This window comes from Agelaius phoeniceus, chromosome 36, assembly GCF_051311805.1.
Source record: "Agelaius phoeniceus isolate bAgePho1 chromosome 36, bAgePho1.hap1, whole genome shotgun sequence".
NCBI classification, from domain to species: Eukaryota; Metazoa; Chordata; class Aves; order Passeriformes; family Icteridae; genus Agelaius; species Agelaius phoeniceus.
Genome location: NC_135300.1, coordinates 716,775 through 738,523, shown reverse-complemented (window position 1 = coordinate 738,523; position 21,749 = coordinate 716,775). Strand labels below are relative to the sequence as shown.

Here is a 21,749-nt window from a genome sequence, read left to right as displayed (position 1 = left end):
GTCATTCCCTGTGGGATTGGGATCGTTCCCTGTGGGATTGGGACCATTCCCTGTGGGATCAGGGTCATTCCCTGTGGGATCTCCAGGACCATTCCCTGTGGGATTGGGATCATTCTCTGTGGGATCAGGGTCATTCCCTGTGGGATTGGGATCATTCCCTGTGGGATCTCCAGAACTGTTCCCTGTGGGATTGGGATCATTCCCCGTGGGATCTCCAGGACCATTCCCTGTGGGATCGGGATCATTCCCTGTGGGATTGGGATCATTCCCTGTGGGATCTCCAGAACTGTTCCCTGTGGGATTGGGACCATTCCCTGTGGGATCAGGACCATTCCCTGTGGGATTGGGATCATTCCCTGTGGGATCAGGGTCATTCCCTGCAGGACTGGGACTGTTCCCTGTGGGATTGGGATCCTTCCCTGTGGGTTTGGGATCCTTCCCCATGGGATCTCCAGGACCGTTCCCCGGGATCCCTCCGGGGCCGGGCGGGCCGTGCTGGCAGCGGCTCCGGCCGGGCCGGTTTGTTGGGATTGAGCCGGGGAAGCTCCGCGTGCCCGGAGCCGAGCGAGTCCCGACCGGCCCCGAGCCCGGAGACGCCCGGTGCCCGCCCCCGGCCCAGGAATTCCCAAAAAACAACGGCTGGGGGCAGCCCTGGGAATGCGGGGCCGGGATGAGGAGCCCGGAATCCCTGCCCTGCCCTGCCCTGTGGGATTCCTTCCCCCCTCTGTGGTTTCCGAGGTCTTTCCCGACCCAAGCAATTCCATAATCCCAGGATTCCATGGTTCTGTAACGAATTCCAGTCCTGCAATCCCACGAATCCTGCATCCCCTAATCCTGGCGTTCCACGATTTTTGGGTCCCGTAATTCCAGAGTTCCGTGTCCTGAGACTCCACAAATCCGGGATCCCACCATTCCCAGATCCCAGGATCCCATTACTGCAGGACTCCCTGGTGTGGGATCCGTTCATTTTTTGGGGGAACCCACGAGGTTTTGACTCCTCCATTGTGGAGCCCCCCCCCCCCCCAATTCCAGGGTCCCACAACCCCATAATTCCCTCTGGGAATTCCCACCTGGAGTCCATTCCCTGGGAATTCCCACCTGGAGTCCATTCCCTGTGTTTTCCCTCTGGAATTCCCACCTGGAGTCCATTCCCGGTGTTTTCCCCGCAGAGATCGTGGACGGGAACGCCAAGATGACGCTGGGCATGATCTGGACGATCATCCTGCGCTTCGCCATCCAGGACATCTCCGTGGAAGGTAACGGGACATGGGATCTGCCCCTGGGATTGTGGGATCTGCCCCTGGGATTGTGGGATCCACCCCTGGGATCTGTCCCTGGGATTGTGGGATCCACCCTGGGATCTGCCCCTGGGATTGTGGGGATCCACCGCAGGATCTGCCCCTGGGATTGTGGGATCCACCCCGGGATCTGCCCCTGAGATCTGTCCCTGGGATCGTGGGATCCACCCCAATCTCTGCTCCTGCTCCCGCAGAGACCTCGGCCAAGGAGGGGCTCCTGCTCTGGTGCCAGCGGAAAACGGCGCCGTACAAGAACGTCAACGTCCAGAACTTCCACATCAGGTCCTTCCTCTTCCCCTTCCTCTTCCTCCTCCTCTTCCCCTTCCTCTTCCTCATTCCCCAGGGCGGGCTGGCTCAGGCAGGGTCAGAATTCCTGAATTCCCCAAAGGTTCCTGGGATCTGATCCCCATTTTCCCTGCACATTCCCATGACCTGATCCCTGCACATTCCCATGACCTGATCCTCATTTTCCCCATGACCTGATCCCCATTTCCCCGCACATTCCCATGACCTGATCCCCATTCCCCACACATTCCCATGACCTGATCCCCGCACATTCCCATGACCTGATCCCCGTTTTCCCCGCACATTCCCATGACCTGATCCCAGTTTCCCTGCACATTCCCATGACCTGATCCCTGCACATTCCCATGACCTGATCCCAGTTTGTTTTTCCCCCCAGCTGGAAGGACGGGCTGGCCTTCAACGCCCTCATCCACCGGCACCGCCCGGAGCTGATCGAGTACGACAAACTGCGCAAGGTACGGCCCTGGCCCTGCCCTGGCGCGCGCGGGCGCTTGGGGACCCCCACCCACAGAGCCCCTCCTCCCCCAGGATGACCCCGTCACCAACCTCAACAACGCCTTCGAGGTGGCTGAGAAGTACCTGGACATTCCCAAGATGCTGGATGCCGAGGGTGAGTGGGGGATCCCGGGATCTCCTCCCGGCCTGGGGGGGATTTCCCCACAGGATCCCTGGTTTAACCTGGGTTTCTCCTGTTTCACACCAATTCCCAGCTGTGCAGGTGGATTCATGCAGGATTTGGGGTGCTCAGGGCTCTGTGGTTCTTTGATTTTATCGTCCTGCACTGCCAGGGGTGCAGAACGCTTGGGTCTCCAAAGCTGCACAATCCCACAATTCCAGGATCCCAAAAATCTGGCATTCCCTTCTTCTAGGATCCCATCATTTTCAGGTTTCGTTATTCCAGGACCCCACAATTCCAGGATCCCCAAAATCTGGCATTCCCTTCTTCTAGGATCCCATCATTTTCAGGTTTCTTTATTCCAGGACCCCACAATTCCAGGATCCCAAAAACCTGGCATTCCCTTCTTCTAGGATCCCATCATTTTCAGGTTTCGTTATTCCAGGACCCCACAATTCCAGCATCCCCAAAATCTGGCATTCCCTTCTGCAAGGATCCCATAACTCTCGGGTTTTGTTATTCCATTACTTCAGGATCCCACAATTCCAGCATCCCACAAACTTGGCATTCCCTTCTTCAAGGATCCCATCATTTTCAGGTTTCATTATTCCAGGACCCCACAATTCCAGGATCCCAAAAATCTGGCATTCCCTTCTTCAAGGATCCCATATTTCTTGGATTTTGTTATTCCATTACTTCAGGACCCCACAATTCCAGGACCCCACAATTCCAGCATCCCACAAACCCGGCATTCTCTTTTTCTAGGATCCGAAAAACTCTCGGATTTTGTTATTCCAGGATCCCACAACTCTTGGATCCCACAATTCCAGCATCCCATAAATCTGACATTGTCTTATTCCAGGATCTCATCATTCTCTGATTTCGTTATTCCAGGACCCCACAATCCCATGATCCCACAATTCCAGCATCCCACAATTCCAGCATCCCACAACTCTTTGATCCTTCAATTCCAGGATCCCACAATTCCAGGACCCCACAACTCTCTGACCCCACAATTCCAGGACCCCCCACCCAACCCAACCCCAGATTTCCCCCATCCAGCCCCAATCCCATCCAGGTGGATCCCCCAGGATCTGGGGCCCTTGGAGCAGAATTCCAGCCGGGAAAGGCTCCCAGTTCACTCCCAGTTTGCTCCCAGTTTGCTCTGGGTTCACTCCCGGTTTGCTCCCGGTTTGCTCCCAGTTCACTCCTGGTTTGCTCCCAGTTTGCTCCCAGTTTGCTCCGGGTTCACTCCCAGTTTGCTCCCAGTTTGCTCCGGGTTTTCTCCCGGTTTGCTCCCGGTTTGCTCCGGGTTCGCTCCCATTTTGCTCCGGGTTTGCTCCCATTTTGCTCCCAGTTTGCTCCCGGTTCGCTCCCAGTTTTCTCCCAGTTTGCTCTGGGTTCACTCCCAGTTTGCTCTGGGTTCACTCCCAGTTTGCTCCGGGTTTGCTCCCGGTTTACTCCGGGTTTGCTCCCAGTTTGCTCCGGGTTCACTCCCAGTTTGCTCCGGGTTCACTCCCGGTTTGCTCCGGGTTTGCTCCGGGTTTAACCCCGCGGTTCCCGCAGACATCGTGAACACGGCGCGGCCGGACGAGAAGGCCATCATGACCTACGTGTCCAGCTTCTACCACGCCTTCTCCGGGGCCCAGAAGGTACCGGGAGCTTCCGGAACCTTCCTCCCGGGCCTGCCCCTTCCGGACCCTTCCTCCCGGGCCTGCCCCTTCCAGAACCTTCCCCCTGGAATTCTCTCCCTCTCTCTCTCTGTCTCTCTCTCTGCTCTCTCACGCTCGCTTCCCTTGCAGCCGCAGCCGCTGTCGCTCTCGGGGGCTCCGGGACCGCCCCCGGCCGGCTCACGAGGGGTTAAACCTGCCTGGGGGTCCTGAGGGTGCGGGAATTCCACGGGGAATCCACGGGAAATCCATGGGAATGTATGGGGAAATCCATGGGGAATCCATGGGGAATCCATGGGAAATCCATGGGAATGTATGGGAATGTATGGGGAATCCATGGGAAATCCATGGGAATTAATGGAAATCCATGGGAAATCCATGGGAAATGAATGGAGATCCAGGGGATTCCATGGCAATGCAGGGCGGGGTTGAGGAGGGGCCCAAGGCATTTCCAGCCCCCCATGAGCTGGGCAGGGCGGGCACCCCGGGCCCGGCGGCGCCTCCCGCCCGCGCTGGGAACGTTCCGGAAGGCGGGAACGGGAAGGTTCTGGAAGGCGGGAACGGGAAGGTTCAGAAGGCAGGAATGGGAACGTTCCGGAAGGTGGGAATGGGAACGTTCCGGAAGGCGGGAATGGGAAGGTTCAGAAGGCGGGAATGGGAACGTTCCGGAAGGTGGGAATGGGAACGTTCCGGAAGGCGGGAACGGGAAGGTTCCGGAAGGCGGGAATGGGAAGGTTCCGGAAGGCAGGAATGGGAATGTTCCGGAAGGCGGGAACGGGAAGGTTCCGGAAGGCGGGAACGGGAAGGTTCAGAAGGCGGGAATGGGAAGGTTCTGGAAGGCGGGAGTGGGAAGATTCTGGAAGGCAGGAACGGGAAGGTTCGGAAGGCGGGAACAGGAAGGTTCCGGAAGCGGGGGCGCTGCTGCAGCCGGGGCTGTCGTGCTCTCGGGCAGATATCGTGGGCACGCTGCGGCCCGACGAGAAGGCCATCATGACCTACGTGTCCTGCTTCTACCACGCCTTCTCCGGGGCCCAGAAGGTGAGCGCGGCCCCGCGCCCGCTGCCCTGGGAGCTGGGATCTGATCTGGGACCCACTGGGACCCTCTGGGACCCTCTGGGATCTGGGACCTGCCCTGGGATCTGCCCTGGGAGCTGGGACCCTCTGGGGTCCTCTGGGACCCGCTGGGACCCTCTGGGACCATCTGGGACCATCTGGGACCTGCCCTGGGATCTGGGATCTGCTCTGGGACCCTCTGGGACCCTCTGGGATCTGAGACCCTCTGGGGCCCTCTGGGGTCTGGGATCTGGGACCCTCTGGGACCCTCTGGGACCTGGGAGCTGGGACCTGCCCTGGGATCTGCCCTGGGATCTGGGATCTGGGATCTGAGACCCTCTGGGATCTGGGACCCTCTGGGGTCTGGAATCTGGGAGCTGGGACCTGGGGCCTGCCCTGGGATCTGGGGCCTGGGCCCTGCCTGGCTGCTGCTCTGCTTGGCCTGGGCACAGGGGAGTGGGGCCGGGCTCTGCTGAGCTCACGCTGCCTTTTCCTCAGGGTCTGCATGGCTTCCCCTCCTCATCCCCTGCCTTCATTCCCTTGGGTTTCCCTTCATTCCCTTCCTTTTGCCCTTTATTCCCTTCCTTTTCTCCTTTCCTTTATCCCTTTCCTTTTCCCCCTTCCTTTATTCCCTTTCTCATTCCCTTCCTTTATTCCCTTCCCTTTTCCTTTCCTTTATCCCCTTCCTTTTCCCTTTTATCCCCTTCCTTTCCCTTTTCCTTTGTTCCCTTCCTTTTCCCCTTCTTCCATTCCCTTCCTCCATTCCTTTCCCTTCCCTTCCCCCCGTTTCCTTTATTTGATTTATGAATTTCCTTCATTTATTTCCCTCATTTATTTCCTTTATTTATTTCCTTCATTTATTTCCCTCATTTATTTCCTTCATTAATTTCCTTCATTAATTTCCTTTATTAATTTCCTTTATTTATTTCTTTATTTATTTCCTTTATTTATTTCCTTTCTTTCCTTCCTCCCCGGCCGTTGGATTTTCCTCCTCCTGGCCCTTCCCAGCTCCTCCTCGTCCTCCTCCTCCTCCTCCTCCTGGATTCCTCCTCTGCCTCCCACCCAGGTACCTCCAGCCCGGCCTCTTCCTCCTCCTCCTCCTCCTCCTCCTCCTCCTCCTCCTGGGGCGGGTTGGGATTGGGATTGGGATTGGGATTGGGATTGGGATTGGGATCAGGCCCACCGAGGGCTGGGGTTCCCTTTTTCTTCCCCCTTTCTTTTATTTTCTTTTACTTTCCCCTTTTTTCCCCGTTTTCACCCCTTTTTTCTCCCAATTTTCTCCCAAATTTTTCCCCTTTTTTTCCCTCCCCTCTCCCTTTTCCCTCTTTTTTTCCCAATTTTTTCCCCTTTTTTCCCTCCTTCCTTTCCCCTTCCTTTCCTTCAAACTTTTTTTGAAGTTCTCATTCCCATGTTCCCAATCCCAAATTCCCAATCCCATATCCCCATATTCCCAATCCCATATTCCCATGTTCTCATTCCCAATCTGACATTCCCATATCCCCATATTCCCATATTCCCAATCCCATATTCGCATATTCCTATTCCCATATTCCCATTCCCATATTCCCATATTCCCAAATTTCCATATTCCCATATTCTCATACTCCCATTCCCATATTCCTATATTCCCATTTTCCCAATCTCATTTTCCCATATTCCCAATCCGATATTTCCAATCCCATATTCCCATATTCCCATTTCCCCACATTCCCAATCCCATATTCCCACATTCCCAATCCCATATTCCCATATTCCCAATCCCACATTCCCATTCCCACATTCCCCCTCCCGCATTCCCGAAATTCCCGGAATTCCGGAATTCCCGCAGGCGGAGACGGCGGCCAACCGGATCTGCAAAGTTCTGGCCGTGAACCAGGAGAACGAGCAGCTCATGGAGGACTACGAGCGCCTGGCCTCGGATGTAAGGGGGGAAAGACCCCAAAAACACCCCAAAAACACCCCAAAAACATCACAAAAACTTCACAAAAACACCTCAAAAATACCCCAAAAATACCCCCCAAAACACCCCAAAAATACCCCAAAAATATCCCCAAAAACACCCCCAAAAACACCCCCAAAACACCCCAATAACACCCCATGGATCACTGTGAGTGCCCGGCCTCGGATGTAAGGGGGGAAAACCCCAAAAACACCCCAAAAACACCTCAAAAATACCCCCAAAAACACCCCCAAAATACCCCCAAAATCACCCCAAAAATACCCCAAAAACACCTCAAAAATACCCCAAAAACACCTCAAAAATACCCCAAAAACACCCCAAAAACACCTCAAAAATACCCCAAAAATATCCCCAAAAACACATCAAAAACACCTCAAAAACACCTCAAAAACACCTCAAAAACACCCCAAAAACACCCCCAAATATCCCCAAATCCCCCCATGGATCACTGTGAGTGCCCGGCCTCGGATGTAAGGGGGGAAAACCCCAAATCGCACCCCAAAAACACCCCCAGACCCCCCTCCCACATTCCCAATCCCCTCTCCCCCAGCTGCTGACATGGATCCAGCCCCATCCCACACCCCAAATCCCCTTTTCCCCAGCTCCTGGCCTGGATCCAGCGCACCATCCCCTGGCTGGAGGCCCGGGACCCCCAGAAGACCATCCCACACCCCAAACCCATCCCAAACCCCATCCCAAACCCCATCCCAAACTCCATCCCAAACCCCAAATCCCCTTTTCCCCAGCTCCTGGCGTGGATCCAGCGCACCATTCCCTGGCTGGAGGCCCGGGACCCCCAGAAGACCATCCCAAACCCCATCCCAAACCCCATCCCACACCCCAAATCCCCTTTTCCCCAGCTCCTGGCGTGGATCCAGCGCACCATCCCGTGGCTGGAGGCCCGGGACCCCCAGAAGACCATCCCAAACCCCATCCCAAACCCCAAATCTGTCCCCTCCCAGCTCCTGGCGTGGATCCAGCGCACCATCCCCTGGCTGGAGGCCCGGGACCCCCAGAAGACCATCCCAAACCCCATCCCACACCCCAAACTCCATCCCAAACCCCATCCCACATCCCAAACCCCATCCCAAACCCCAAATCCCCTTTTCCCCAGCTCCTGGCGTGGATCCAGCGCACTATCCCGTGGCTGGAGGCCCGGGACCCCCAGAAGACCATCCCGGCCATGCAGCAGAAGCTGGAGGATTTCCGCGAGTACCGGCGGGTGCACAAACCCCCCAAGGTGCAGGAGAAATGTCAGCTGGAGATCAACTTCAACACCCTGCAGACCAAACTGCGCCTCAGCGGCCGGCCCGCCTTCATGCCCTCCGAGGGCAGGATGGTCTCGGTGAGTCTGGGGCATTTAGGGTCCTAAATCCACCCTGAACTGCCCCAAATCTGCCTTGGCCTTCATGCCCTCCGAGGGCAGGATGGTCTCGGTGAGTCTGGGGCATTTAGGGTCCTAAATCCGCTGTGAACAGCCCCAAATCCACCCTAAACTGCCCCAAATCTGCCTTGGCCTTCATGCCCTCCGAGGGTAGGATGGTCTCGGTGAGTCTGGGGGATTTAGGGTCCTAAATCCACCCTGAACTGCCCCAAATCTGCTTTGGCCTTCATGCCCTCCGAGGGCAGGATGGTCTCAGTGAGTCTGGGGGCTTTAGGGTCCTAAATCCACTGTGAATGGCCCCAGATCCACTGTGAACGGCCCCAAATCTGCCTTGGCCTTCATGCCCTCCGAGGGCAGGATGGTCTCGGTGAGTCTGGGGGATTTAGGGTCCTAAATCCACCCTAAACTGCCCCAAATCCACCCTAAACTGCCCCAAATCTGCCTTGGCCTTCATGCCCTCCGAGGGCAGGATGGTCTCAGTGGGTCTGGGGGCTTTGGGGTGACCCTGAGGGGTTTTTGTGGTGACCCTGAGCATTTTTGGATCCCCAGGATATTGGGACAGGCCGAGAAGGGACACGAAGAGTGGGGTCACCTGTGCCAGGGGGTTTTGGGGTCACCTGAAGCTGGGGTGACTCTGAGGGATTTTTGGGGTGACTCTGATGGGTTTTGGGGTCCCCAGGACATCGGGGCGGGCTGGCAGCGCCTGGAGCAGGCCGAGAAGGGACACGAGGAGTGGCTGCTGACGGAGCTGCGGCGCCTGGAGCGCCTCGATCACCTGGCCGAGAAATTCCGGCAGAAAGCCTCGATCCACGAGGGCTGGACGGAAGGTAAAGGGTGGGGAGGGACCTGGGGGCGCTGGGGAGGGATTTGGGGGTTCAAGGGAGGGATTTGGGGGTTCAGACACCAGAATTTGGGAGTTCAGACACCAGAATTTGGGAGTTCAGACACCAGGATGTGGGGGTTCAGACACCAGAATTTGGGAGTTCAGACACCAGGATTTGAGTATTCAGGGCAGGGATTTGGGGGTTCAAGGGAGGGATTTGGGGGTTCAGACACCAGAATTTGGGAGTTCAGACACCAGGATTTGGGGATTCAGACACCAGAATTTGGGGGTTCAGACACCAGGATTTGAGTATTCAGGGGAGGGATTTGGGGAGCAGGGAATGGAATTGGGGGTGACAGGGTCCCAGGGCTGTCCCCACACCTGTGCCCAGGTAAGGAGGTGGCACAGGGATGACACAGGGAGGGATTTGGGGTCCCAGGGGTGGCACAGGGAGGGATTTGGGGTCTCAGGGGTGGCACAGGGAGGGATTTGGGGTCTCAGGGCTGTCCCCACACCCAGGTAAGGAGGTGGCACAGGGGTGACACAGGGAGGGATTTGGGGTCTCAGGGCTGTCCCCACACCTGTGCCCAGGTAAGGAGGTGACACAGGGCTGGCACAGGGAGGGGTTTGGGGTCTCAGGGCTGTCCCCACACCCAGGTAAGGAGGTGGCACAGGGGTGGCACAGGGAGGGATTTGGGGTCTCAGGGCTGTCCCCACACCCAGGTAAGGAGGTGGCCCTGCGGGACCGGGACTCGGGCACGGCCTCCCTGGCCCAGGTGCGGGCGCTGCTCCGCAAGCACGAGGCCTTCGAGTCGGACCTGGCGGCGCACCAGGACCGCGTGGAGCAGATCGCAGCCATCGCCCAGGAGCTCAAGTATGGGACCCCAAAACACCCGAAATTGGACCCCAAAATCACCCCCAAAGTGTTCCCAAAATCACCCCCAAAGTGTCCCCAAAAACAAAGCCTGGCCATTGCCCAGGAGCTCAAGGATGGGACCCCAAAACACCCGAAACTGGACCCCAACATCACCCCCAAAGTGTCCCCAGAAACAAAACTCAGCCATCACCCAGGAGCTCAAGTATGGGACCCCAAAACACCCCCAAAACACCCCCAAAACACCCCAGACTGGACCCCAAAATCACCCCAGACTGGACCCCAAAATCACCCCCAAAGTGTCCCCAAAAACAAAGCCTGGCCATCGCCCAGGAGCTCAAGTATGGGACCCCAAAACCACCCCCCACTGTTCCCCATTTCTCCCCATTTCCCTTGGTTTTTTCCCATTTCCTCTCCATTTTTCCCCATTTACCCCCTATTTTTCCCCCATTTTTCCCCATTTTCCCCATTTTCCCCAGTGAGCTGGATTACTACGACTCTCCGAGCGTCAACGCGCGGTGCCAGAAGATCTGTGACCAGTGGGACCTGCTGGGCTCGCTGACCCACAGCCGCCGCGAGGCCCTCGAGGTTGGTCCAGGGATCCCGTGGGGAGGGATGGGATCCCAAACAGCCCCAGATCCCAGTGAACCCCTGGATCCCAACCCTGGATCCCAAACACCCCTGGATCCCAACCCTGGGATCTGTGACCAGTGGGACCTGCTGGGCTCGCTGACCCACAGCCGCCGCGAGGCCCTCGAGGTTGGTCCAGGGATCCCAAACAGCCCCAGATCCCAGTGAACCCCAGGATCCCAACCCTGGATCCCAAACACCCCTGGATCCCAAACACCCCTGGATCCCAACCCCAGATCCCAATGAACCCCTGGATCCCAACCCCTGGATCCCAACCCTGGGATCCCAAACAGCCCTGGATCCCAATCCTGGAATCCCAAACAGCCCCAGATCCCACCCCAGATCCCATCCCAACCAACCCTGGAATCCCAAACACCCCTGGATCCCAATGAACCCCTGGATCCCATCCTTGGATCCCAACCCTGGATCCCATCCCTGGATCTCAGCCTCTGGATCTCAACCCTGGATTCCACCCCTGCATCCCCGCCCTGGATCCCAACCCCTGATCCCAACCCCATATCCCAGCTCCTGATCCCAATTTTGGTGTTTCTGTCCCCAGAAAATGGAGAAGCAGCTGGAGACCATCGACGAGCTGCACCCCGGATCCCAACCCCTGGATCCCAAACCCCAGATCCCAACCCCAGATCCCCACCCCTGATCCCAATTTTGGTGTTTCTGTCCCCAGAAAATGGAGAAGCAGCTGGAGACCATCGATGAGCTGCACACCTGGATCCCAACCCCTGATCCCAACCCCATATCCCAGCTCCTGATCCCAATTTTGGTGTTTCTGTCCCCAGAAAATGGAGAAGCAGCTGGAGACCATGGACGAGCTGCACCCCTGATCCCAACCCCATATCCCAAACCCCTGATCCCAATTTTGGTGTTTCTGTCCCCAGAAAATGGAGAAGCAGCTGGAGACCATCGACGAGCTGCACCTGGAGTACGCCAAGCGCGCGGCGCCCTTCAACAACTGGATGGAGAGCGCCATGGAGGACCTGCAGGACATGTTCATCGTGCACACCATCGAGGAGATCCAGGTGGGAAGGCCCAGACCCCGGCTCCTCTCCCAAAAATCATTTAAAATCTATATATATTTATATATTTATAATTTTCAGGGTGTTCTCTGGTGGCGTTGGGGTGTTTTCTTGCTGAGTTTTTGGTGGAGGATGGAGCTTTGGGGATGGAGCAGTTCCCGGGAATTCTGAGGAATTCTGTGGAATTATTCTGAGAAAGAATTCTGAGGAATTCTGTGGAGTTATTTTGTGGAATTCTGAGGAATCTTGTGGAACAATTCTGTGGAATAATTCTGAGGAATAGTTCCGTGGGATTATTCTGTGGGATTATTCTGTGGAATTAATTCTGTGGAACAATTCTGTGCAGTTATTCTGTGGAATTATTCAGTGTAATTAATTCTGTGGATGATTCTGTGGATGATTCAGTGGAACAATTCAGTGGAATTGATTCAGTGGATGATTCAGTGGAGTTGATTCAGTGGATGTTTCTGTGGATGATTCTGTGCAATTATTCAGTGGAGTGATTTCTGTGGAATGATTCTGTGGATGATTCTGTGGATGATTCTGTGGAGTGATTTCTGTGTATGATTCTGTGGATGTTTCAGTGGAATTGATTCAGTGGAGTTGATTCAGTGGATGTTTCTGTGGATGATTCTGTGCAATTATTCAGTGGAGTTGATTCTGTGGGTGATTCAGTGGATGATTCTGTGGAGTGATTTCTGTGTATGATTCTGGAGATGTTTCAGTGGAATTGATTCAGTGGAGTTGATTCAGTGGATGATTCTGTGGAAGATTCAGTGGAGTTGATTCAGTGAAGTTGATTCTGTGGATGATTCAGTGGAGTTGATTCAGTGGAGTTGATTCAGTGGAGTTGATTCAGTGAAGTTGATTCAGTGGAGTTGACTCAGTGGATGATTCTGTGCAATTATTTTGTGGAGCTGATTCAGTGGAGTTGACTCAGTGGAGTTGATTCAGTGGAGGCTTTGAGCAGTGCTCCCATGCCATCATTCATTGTTCCCCCCCTGTCCCTCAGGGTCTGATCGCGGCTCACGAGCAGTTCAAGTCGACGCTGGGGGACGCGGACCGGGAGCGGGAGGCGATCCTGGGCATCCAGGGGGAGGCTCAGCGCCTGGCGGAGCTGCAGGGGCTGCAGCTGCCGGGGAGCAACCCCTACACGTCAGTCACGGCCCAGGTCATCAACTCCAAGTGGGAGCGGGTACGGGGCAGCTGCGCGCCCTTTGGCCACCCTTGGCCACCCTTCGCCACCCTTTGGCCACCCTTTGGCCACCCTTTGGCCACCCTTTGGCCACCCTTTGGCCACCCTTGGCCACCCTTTGGCCACCCTTGGCCACCCTTTGGCCACCCTTTGGCCACCCTTGGCCACCCTTTGGCCACCTTTGGCCACCCTTGGCCACCCTTTGCCTGCCCCTTTCCTGCCCCTTTCCTGCCCTTGGCCGCCCTTTGCCCTCCTTTGGCCGCCCTTTTCCTGCCTTTTTCCCGCCCTTGGCCACCCTTGGCCACCCTTTGCCCACCTTTGGCCGCCCTTTTCCCACCCTTTTCCCTCCTTTTCCCCACCTTTTCCCACCTTTTTCCCACCTTTCTCACTGTTTTGTCCCCTTGTTCTGCAGTTCTCCCCCTTTCCCTGCAATTATTCCTCTTTCCCAGCAGGGTTTTCCATCCCTTTCCCATTTCTCCTAGTTTCCCCCAGTTTCCCATCAGCATTTCCCACCCTTTCCCCAATTTCCCAGTTTCCCATCAGGGTTTCCCACCCTTTTCCCGTTTTTCCCCCGTTTTGCCGCGTTCCCAGGTGCAGCAGTTGGTGCCCAAGCGGGACCAGGCACTGCAGGAGGAGCAGAACCGGCAGAACTCCAACGAGCACCTGAGGAGGCAGTTTGGGAACCAGGCCAACCGCGTGGGGCCCTGGATCCAGACCAAGATGGAGGTCGGGAACGCTGGGAGCACTGGGGGCCATGGTGGACATGGTGGAATGGACATGGTGGACATGGTGGGATGGGGGTGGTGGACATGGTAGAGATTGGGATGGTGGGATGGGGATGGTGGAGATGGTTGGGATGGTGGAGATGGTGGAGATGATGGAGATGGTGGAGCTGGTAGAGATGGACAGGGTGGGGATGGGGATGGAAATGGTGGGGATGGTGGAATCAGCTCTGGGATCACCCCAGGATGATCCAGTGGGAGGTGCCGGGAGGGCTGGGATCGTTGGGGTTGATCAGCCCTGGAATCGCCCTGGTGGGATCCGGGATCGTTGGGGTTGATCAGGTCTGGAATCGCTCTGGGGACGGCTGGGATCATTGGGGTTGATCAGCTCTAGAATTGCCCTGGTGGGATCTGGTGGGGCCGGGCTCATTGGGGTTGATCAGCTCTGGAATTGCCCTGGTGGGATCCGGGCTCGTTGGGGTTGATCAGCTCTGGAATCGCCCTGGTGGGATCTGGGATCATTGGGATCATCTCTGGAATTGCCCCGGTGGGATCTGGTGGGGCCGGGCTCGTTGGGGTTGATCAGCCCTGGAATTGCCCTGGTGGGATCCGGGCTTGTTGGGGTTGATCATCTCTGGAATTGCCCTGGTGGGATCCGGTGGGGCCGGGATCATTGGGATCAGCTCTGGAATTGCCCTGGTGGGATCCGGTGGGGCCGGGATCATTGGGGTTGATCATCTCTGGAATCGCCCTGGTGGGATCTGGGATCATTGGGATCAGCTCTGGAATTGCCCCGGTGGGATCTGGGATCATTGGGATCAGCTCTGGAATTGCCCTGGTGGGATCTGGGATCATTGGGATCAGCCCTGGAATTGCCCTGGTGTGATCCGGTGGGGCCGGGCTCATTGGGGTTGATCAGCTCTGGAATTGCCCTGGTGGGATCCAGTGGGGCCGGGCTCGTTGGGGTTGATCATCTCTGGAATTGCCCCGGTGGGATCCGGTGGGATCCGGGCTCATTGGGGTTGATCAGCCCCGCACCAACGCCGCCGTGGCCGCGTCCCCAGGAGATCGGGCGCATCTCCATCGAGATGAACGGCACCCTGGAGGACCAGCTGAGCCACCTGAAGGAGTACGAGCAGAACATCGTGGAGTACAAGCCCAACCTGGAGCTGCTGGAGCAGCAGCACCAGCTGGTGCAGGAGGCACTCATCTTCGACAACCAGCACTCCAACTACACCATGGAGGTGGGGCCTGCCCTCGGGGTCACCAAGGGGGTTTGGGGGTCACCAGAGAGGATTTGGGGGTCCCCAAAGGGGATTTGGGGTCACTCTGAGGGGGTTCAGGGTTGTCCCTCAGGGTTTGGGGTCATCCTGTGGGGTTTGGGGTCAACCCAAGGAGATTCAACCTCGTCCTGAGGGAATTGGGGGGAATTCCAAGTGGATTTGGGGTTGTCCCTCAGGGTTTGGGGTCACTGAGGTTTGGGGTCATCCTGAGGGGATTCAGGGTCATCCCAAGGGGCTGGGACTGGGGAAGGAGGGAGGGGTCCCACAGGGATTTGGGGGTCCCAGGGAGGGGATTTGGGGGTCCCAGGGAGGGGATTTGGGGGTCTCAGGGTGGGCAGCAGGCCCTGGTGCTCCAGAGCTGGGGTTCCAGCTGGGCTCTCACAGAACTGGGGTCATTCAAGGGGATCAGGACCACGCCACAGGCCCTGGATCCCTGCCAGGGTGCTCGGGGTGCTCAGGGTGCTCGGGGTGCTCAGGGTGCTCAGGGGGCTCAGGGTGCTCAGGGGGCTCAGGGGGCTCAGGGTGCTCAGGGTGCTCAGGGGGCTCAGGGTGCTCGGGGTGCTCAGGGTGCTCCTTTTCCCCCGGGCTGCAGCACCTGCGCGTGGGCTGGGAGCAGCTGCTGACCACGATCGCCCGAACCATCAACGAGGTGGAGAACCAGATCCTGACCCGCGACGCCAAGGGCATCAGCCAGGAGCAGATGCAGGAGTTCCGTGCCTCCTTCAACCACTTCGACAAGGTCGGGGATCCCGGGGGATCCCGGGGGATCCTGGGGGGCTGGGATGGAGCTGGGGGGAGCCGGGATGGAGCTGGGATGGAGCTGGGATGGAGCCGGGATGGAGCTGGGATGGAGCTGGGATGGAGCTGGGATGGAGCCCAGGATGGAGCTGGGATGGAGCTGGGATGGAGCTGGGATGGAGCCCAGGATGGAGCTGGGATGGAGCCGGGATGGAGCTGGGGGGAGCAGGGATGGAGCAGGGATGGAGCTGGGATGGAGCAGGGATGGAGCCGGGATGGAGCTGGGGGGAGCCGGGATGGAGCCCAGGATGGAGCTGGGATGGAGCCCAGGATGGAGCCGGGATGGAGCTGGGATGGAGCTGGGATGGAGCTGGGGGGAGCAGGGATGGAGCAGGGATGGAGCCGGGATGGAGCTGGGATGGAGCTGGGATGGAGCTGGGGGGAGCAGGGATGGAGCCCAGGATGGAGCTGGGATGGAGCTGGGATGGAGCCCAGGATGGAGCTGGGGGGAGATGGGATGGAGCTGGGATGGAGCTGGGATGGAGCTGGGATGGAGCCCAGGATGGAGCTGGGATGGAGCTGGGATGGAGCCGGGATGGAGCTGGGATGGAGCTGGGATGGAACCGGGATGGAGCCCAGGATGGAGCTGGGATGGAGCCCAGGATGGAGCCGGGATGGAGCTGGGATGGAGCCCAGGATGGAGCTGGGATGGAACTGGGGATGGAGCCTGGGATGGAGCTGGGGTGGAGCTGGGGTTGAGCTGGGATGGAGCCGGGATGGAGCTGGGATGGAGCTGGGATGGAACCGGGATGGAGCCCAGGATGGAGCTGGGATGGAGCTGGGATGGAGCTGGGATGGAGCTGGGATGGAACCGGGATGGAGCCCAGGATGGAGCTGGGATGGAGCCGGGATGGAGCAGGGATGGAGCCGAGATGGAGCTGGGATGGAGCCTGGGGTGGAGCTGGGATGGAGCTGGGATGGAACTGGGATGGAGCTGGGATGGAACTGGGATGGAGCTGGGATGGAGCAGGGATGGAGCAGGGATGGAGCTGGGATGGAGCTGGGATGGAGCCCAGGATGGAGCCGGGATGGAGCCCAGGATGGAGCTGGGATGGAGCCCAGGATGGAGCCGGGATGGAGCCCAGGATGGAGCTGGGATGAAGCCGGGATGGAGCCGGGATGGAGCTGGGATGGAGCAGGGATGGAGCTGGGATGGAGCTGCAATGGAGCCCAAGATGGAGCTGGGATTGAGCTGCTCCTGGTTCCCCTCATTTTCCCCCATTTTCTGTGTTTGCCCAGGACCACGGCGGTGCCCTGGGTCCTGAGGAGTTCAAGGCCTGTTTGATCAGCCTGGGCTACGACGTGGAGAACGACCGGCAGGTACTGCCTGCTTCCTCCTCATCCTCATCCTCATCCTTCCTTCAATTCCTAAATTCCTTCCTAAATTCCTTCCTAAATTCCTAAATTCCTTCCAGAATTCCTTCCTCCCTTTCCTTCCATCCTTTCCTGGGCCGGTTTTCTCCTCTAACGGATTCTCTGCTTTTCTCTCCCTCTCCCTCCTCCCTTTCCCTCTTCCTCTTCCTCTCCTCCTCCTCCTCCTCCCGGCAGCCCAAGCGCCGCACGGACTCCAACGATTTCCGCGCCCTGCTGGGCTCTGCAGGATCTGGCCTGGTAACCTCCTCCTTTTCCTGCCTTTTCACCTTTGATTTCCTCCTTTTTTCCCTCCTTTTTGCCTCCTTTTTCCCTCCTTTTTTCCATCCTTTTTACCCTCCTTTTTCCCTCCTTTTTTCCATCCATTTTCCCTCCTTTTTCCATCCTTTTCCCCTCCTTTTTCCATCCTTTTTCCCCTCCTTTTTTCCTCCCTTTTCCATCCTTTTTTCCTCCTTTTTTCCATCCTTTTTCCCTCCATTTTTCCCTCCTTTTTTCCTCCCTTTTCCATGCTTTTCCATCCTTTTTTCCTCCATTTTTCCCTCCCTTTTCCATCCTTTTTCCCTCCTTTATTCCATCCTTTTTTCCATCTATTTTTCCTCCATTTTCCCATCCTTTTTTCCTCCTTTATTCCATCCTTTTTCCATCTATTTTTCCTCCATTTTCCCATCCTTTTTTCCTCCTTTATTCCATCCTTTTTTCCATCTATTTTCCCTCCTTTCCCCCTCCCTTTTTCCCTCCATTTTCCCCTCCATTTTTCCCTCCCTTCCTGCCCCATCCCCGTGGCGGGATGAGGAAGTGGCTGCGGGTCCCCCCCATAACCGCAGAGCACCTCCCGCATTCCGGGGGCTCCGGAAGCTTCCGGAGCAGCCCTGGGCAGGCAGCAGAGCCCCCGACGCCGCCTGTCCCCGCAGGGCGACGCGGAATTCCAGCGCATCATGGCCGTGGTGGATCCCAACGGCAGCGGCAGCGTCACCTTCCAGGCCTTCATCGACTTCATGTCCCGGGAGACCACGGACACGGACACGGCCGAGCAGGTCATCAACAGCTTCCGCGTGCTGGCCGGGGACAAGGTGGGCACAGGGCTGGGAGGGACAGCGGAACCCTTGGGAGAGGCTGGGGGCTGCGGGCTGGGGTCTGGGCACCGCTGCTGCAACGTTCACCTGCCCCTGGTGCGATCGCTGAGGGCTCCATTAACCCATGGTTTTCCCTGTTTTCCCCCGTTTTTCTCCATTTTCCCTGTCTTTCCCCCATTTGCCCCCATTTCCTCTACTTTCCCCCCATTTTGCCCCCGTTTTACCCCATTTTCCCCCATTTTTCTCCCATTTTACCCCCATTTTCCCCCATCTTTCTCCCGTTTACCCTCATTTTCCTCTGTCTCCCTCCCTTTCCCTCCATTTCCCCTCCATTTTCCCATTTCCCCCCATTTTTCCCATTTACCCGTTTTTTCCCCGTTTCCCCCCATTTTCCCCCCATTTTCCCCCCTTTCCCTCCATTTTCCCCCATTTTTCCCCATTCCCCCCCATTTTCCCCCCTTTTCCCCCATTCCTCCCATTTCTCCCATTTTCCCCTGTTTTCCCCCATTCCCCCCCCTTCCCCCCATTTCCCCCTCCATTTTCCCCCCATTTCCCCCCCATTTCCCCCTCCATTTCCCCTCCATTTCCCCCCCATTTTCCCCTCCATTTCCCCCCCATTTTCCCCTCCATTTTCCCCCCATTTCCCCGCCATTTTCCCCCCGTTTATCTCCCCATTTTCCCCCATTTCCCCCTCCATTTCTCCCTCCATTTTCACCCCCGTTTGCCCCCATTTCCCCCCGTTTATCCCCCCGTTTATCCCCCCCGTTTATCGCCCCCATTCCCCCCCCATTCCCCCCCATTCCCCCCCATTCCCCCCCATTTCCCCCCCCCCCGTTTCTCCCCCCGTTTCTCTCCCCCCTCCTGTCTGTGCCCAGAACTACATCACGGCGGCGGAGCTGCGCCGGGAGCTGCCGGCGGCGCAGGCCGAGTACTGCATCGCGCGCATGGCGCCCTACGCCGGCCCCGACGGCGTCCCCGGCGCCCTGGACTACAAATCCTTCTCCACGGCGCTCTACGGCGAGAGCGACCTCTGAACGGGGATCCCCCCAGGATCCCCCGGGACCCCCCGGATCCCCCCAGGATCCCCCAGGACCCCCCAGGACCCCCCAGGATTCCTGACGGTCCCCAATGGTGCCAGATCCGCCCCCCCGCCCCAGGGATCCCCGAGGGTCCCCCCGGATCCTTGAGGATCCCGGATTCCCGACAGTCCCAGATCCCCTCAGGATCCCCAACGGTCCCGGATCCCTCCAGGATCCCCCAGGACCCTCCAGGATCCCCCGAGGGTCCCCGACCGTCCCCAACAGTCCTGGGTCCCTGAGGGTCCCCGATGGTCCCTGGTAATCCTGGACCCCCCCAGGATCCCTGATGGTCCCAGATCCCCAAGGGTTCCCCAGGATCCCCCAGGATCCCCCGGTGGTCCCTGATGGTCCCCAGTGATCCCGGATCCCCCAGGATCTCCAAGGACCCAGGATCCCCCAATGGTCCTGGATCCCCCAGGATCCCCAATGATCGCAGATCCCTGAGGATCCTGGATTCCTGATGGTCCTGGGTCCCCCAAATGGTCCCTCAGGATCCCTGACTGTCCCAGATCCCCCCAGGATCCCGAGGATCCCCCGAGGATCCCCCAAGGATCCCCAAACCCCCCCCTGCCCGCCTCCTACTATGCAACAGTTGATTGATCTTGGGATATTTCGGGGTGCAATTCCCACTTTTCCTCGGGCTCCGCCTCCCGCGGGGCCTGGCCGCGCCCGGAAATGGTTATTTTTTGGTAACGAGAAGGCAGAAAAAGAGAGAGAAAAAGAGAAATTCCCGCTGTTTTCCACGGGATCAGCGGCGCAGCCCGAGGGTTCCCTCTCCCCTCGCGTTTCCCCCACTTCTCACGTAATTTATGGGGAAAAATTCGGGGTTTTAGGGGGGGTTTTTTTTAGGTTTTTCACTCACATTCCCGCCTCGGAGCAGCGTTTTGTGGACCAAAAAAAAAAAAAAAAAGGGGGAAATAAGGGGGGAATAGGGAAAAAAGGTGAGAAATGCGAAGCGCGGAAAAAAATTAGGAGGAAAAATGCGGAGACAAATGGAAAATTAGGAAAAAAAATAAAGAGAAATGAAAAATGTGGAAAAATTAGGAGAGGAATGAGGAAAATCATAGAGAAATCTGGAGGAATACAGAAAAAATATGGGAAAATAATGATAAATAAAGGAGAGTAAGGAGAAAAATCAAGAGAGAAATATGGAGAACTGTGGAAAAGTACTAAAAATTAAGAGAAATGAGGAAAATTATGAGAAATCCACCTAATAAAGCGCCTGATCCTGGAAAATTTTGACGGGAAGCAGAAAATTCCGGTTTCCTTTATAACTTTACGGATTTATTATATAAATATATATTCACGTAGCAGCTTCTTTGTCCTGTAATTAAAATATTGCTGAAAAAAAAAAAACAACAACCTCTGGGATCTTGGAGTTTTTCCTCACTTTTTCCCCAGGTACAGCCAACAAGATAATCTTGAGGGGACAGAATTACCATTTTGAGGTAAAAATGAGATTGTTGGGAAGGGACATTTTGGGGGTAAAATTGAGGTGATTTTTTTGGATGGTCAGGGACAATTGTGGGGGTAAAAACCTGAGCTGTCTGTAAGTGATGGAAGGAATAATTTTGGGGTAAAATGTGAGTGCAGGGGCCCTAAGTTGTATTGGGGGTTTTCCCCCATGTTCACCATGCTTTTTTCTCTCCCCTTTCCCACCCTTTTTTCCCTCACTTTTTTCTTTTTGCCTCACATTTTCTGCGTTTTCTCCTGGCCTTTTCCCCTCACATTTCCCTCTTTGTTCCCCTCACATTTCCCTCTGTCTTCTCCTCACATTTTCTCTCCCTTTTCCCCTCACAATTCCCACTCTTTTCTCCCTTCACGATTCCTGTTTTTTTCTCCCCTCACATTTCCCTCCCTTTTCCCCTCACATTTTCCCTCCTTTTCCCCTCACACTTCCTCCACTTTTCCCCTCACATTTCCCACTTTTCCCCTCACGATTCCCGCCCTTTTCTCCCCTCACAATTCCCGCCCCTTTTCTCCCCTCACGATTCCCGCCCTTTTCTCCCCTCACATTTCCCTCCATTTCCTCCTCCCATTTCCCCCCTTTTTCCCCTCACATTTCTACATTTCTCTCTCTTATCCCCTCCCCCTCTTTTCTCCCCTCACACTTCCCTCTCTTTCCCCCTCACATTTCCTTCCCTTTTCCCCTCACATTTCCTCCACTTTTCTCCTCACATTTCCCACTTTCCCCTCACAATTCCCGCCCTTTTCTCCCCTCACGATTCCCGCCCTTTTCTCCCCTCACGATTCCCGCCCTTTTCTCCCCTCACATTTCTCTCTTCTCCCCTCACATTTCCCTCCATTTTCCCCTCACATTTCCCCCCCTTTTCCCCTCACATTTCTCTCTCTTATCCCCTCATGTTTCCCCCTCTTTTCTCCCCTCACACTTCCCTCTCTTTTCCCCTCACATTTTTGTCTCTTCTCCCGTCACGATTCCCGCCCTTTTCTCCCCTCACGATTCCCGCCCTTTTCCTCCCCTCACATTTTCCCACACTTTTCTCCCCTCACGATTCCTTCTCTTTCCCCCTTCTCATTTCCCCTCCTTTCTCCCCTCACATTTCCCTCTATTTTCCCCTC

The 21,749-nt window shown here is 56.6% G+C and overlaps 1 protein-coding gene across 11 annotated transcripts in view; it reads left to right on the top strand.

Moving 5' to 3' along the window:
- Positions 1-19,692, top strand: part of LOC129134070 (alpha-actinin-4) — a 32,676-nt gene extending 12,984 nt beyond the window's left edge. Inside the window, exons 4-23 of one of the 11 annotated variants that reach the window (XM_077193011.1) lie at positions 1,170-1,256; positions 1,493-1,580; positions 1,981-2,059; positions 2,133-2,214; positions 3,787-3,872; positions 6,772-6,864; positions 7,650-7,688; positions 8,057-8,248; positions 8,967-9,114; positions 9,834-9,984; positions 10,464-10,572; positions 11,511-11,651; positions 12,661-12,843; positions 13,435-13,569; positions 14,630-14,809; positions 15,441-15,587; positions 16,886-16,966; positions 17,195-17,257; positions 17,929-18,087; positions 18,966-19,689. In XM_077193011.1, the coding sequence (XP_077049126.1) occupies positions 1,170-1,256; positions 1,493-1,580; positions 1,981-2,059; positions 2,133-2,214; positions 3,787-3,872; positions 6,772-6,864; positions 7,650-7,688; positions 8,057-8,248; positions 8,967-9,114; positions 9,834-9,984; positions 10,464-10,572; positions 11,511-11,651; positions 12,661-12,843; positions 13,435-13,569; positions 14,630-14,809; positions 15,441-15,587; positions 16,886-16,966; positions 17,195-17,257; positions 17,929-18,087; positions 18,966-19,124 (2,402 nt within the window). In that variant the 3' untranslated portion in view covers positions 19,125-19,689. Of the gene's footprint in view, positions 1-1,169; positions 1,257-1,492; positions 1,581-1,980; positions 2,060-2,132; positions 2,215-3,786; positions 3,873-4,276; positions 4,459-4,790; positions 4,929-6,771; positions 6,865-7,505; positions 7,545-7,649; positions 7,689-7,865; positions 7,905-8,017; positions 8,249-8,966; positions 9,115-9,833; positions 9,985-10,463; positions 10,573-11,510; positions 11,652-12,660; positions 12,844-13,434; positions 13,570-14,629; positions 14,810-15,440; positions 15,588-16,885; positions 16,967-17,194; positions 17,258-17,928; positions 18,088-18,965 lie in introns of those variants that run through there. The other 10 variants (XM_077193012.1, XM_077193006.1, XM_077193008.1 and 7 more) reach the window with 10 other exon arrangements.
- The last annotated feature ends 2,057 nt before the right edge of the window (positions 19,693-21,749 follow it).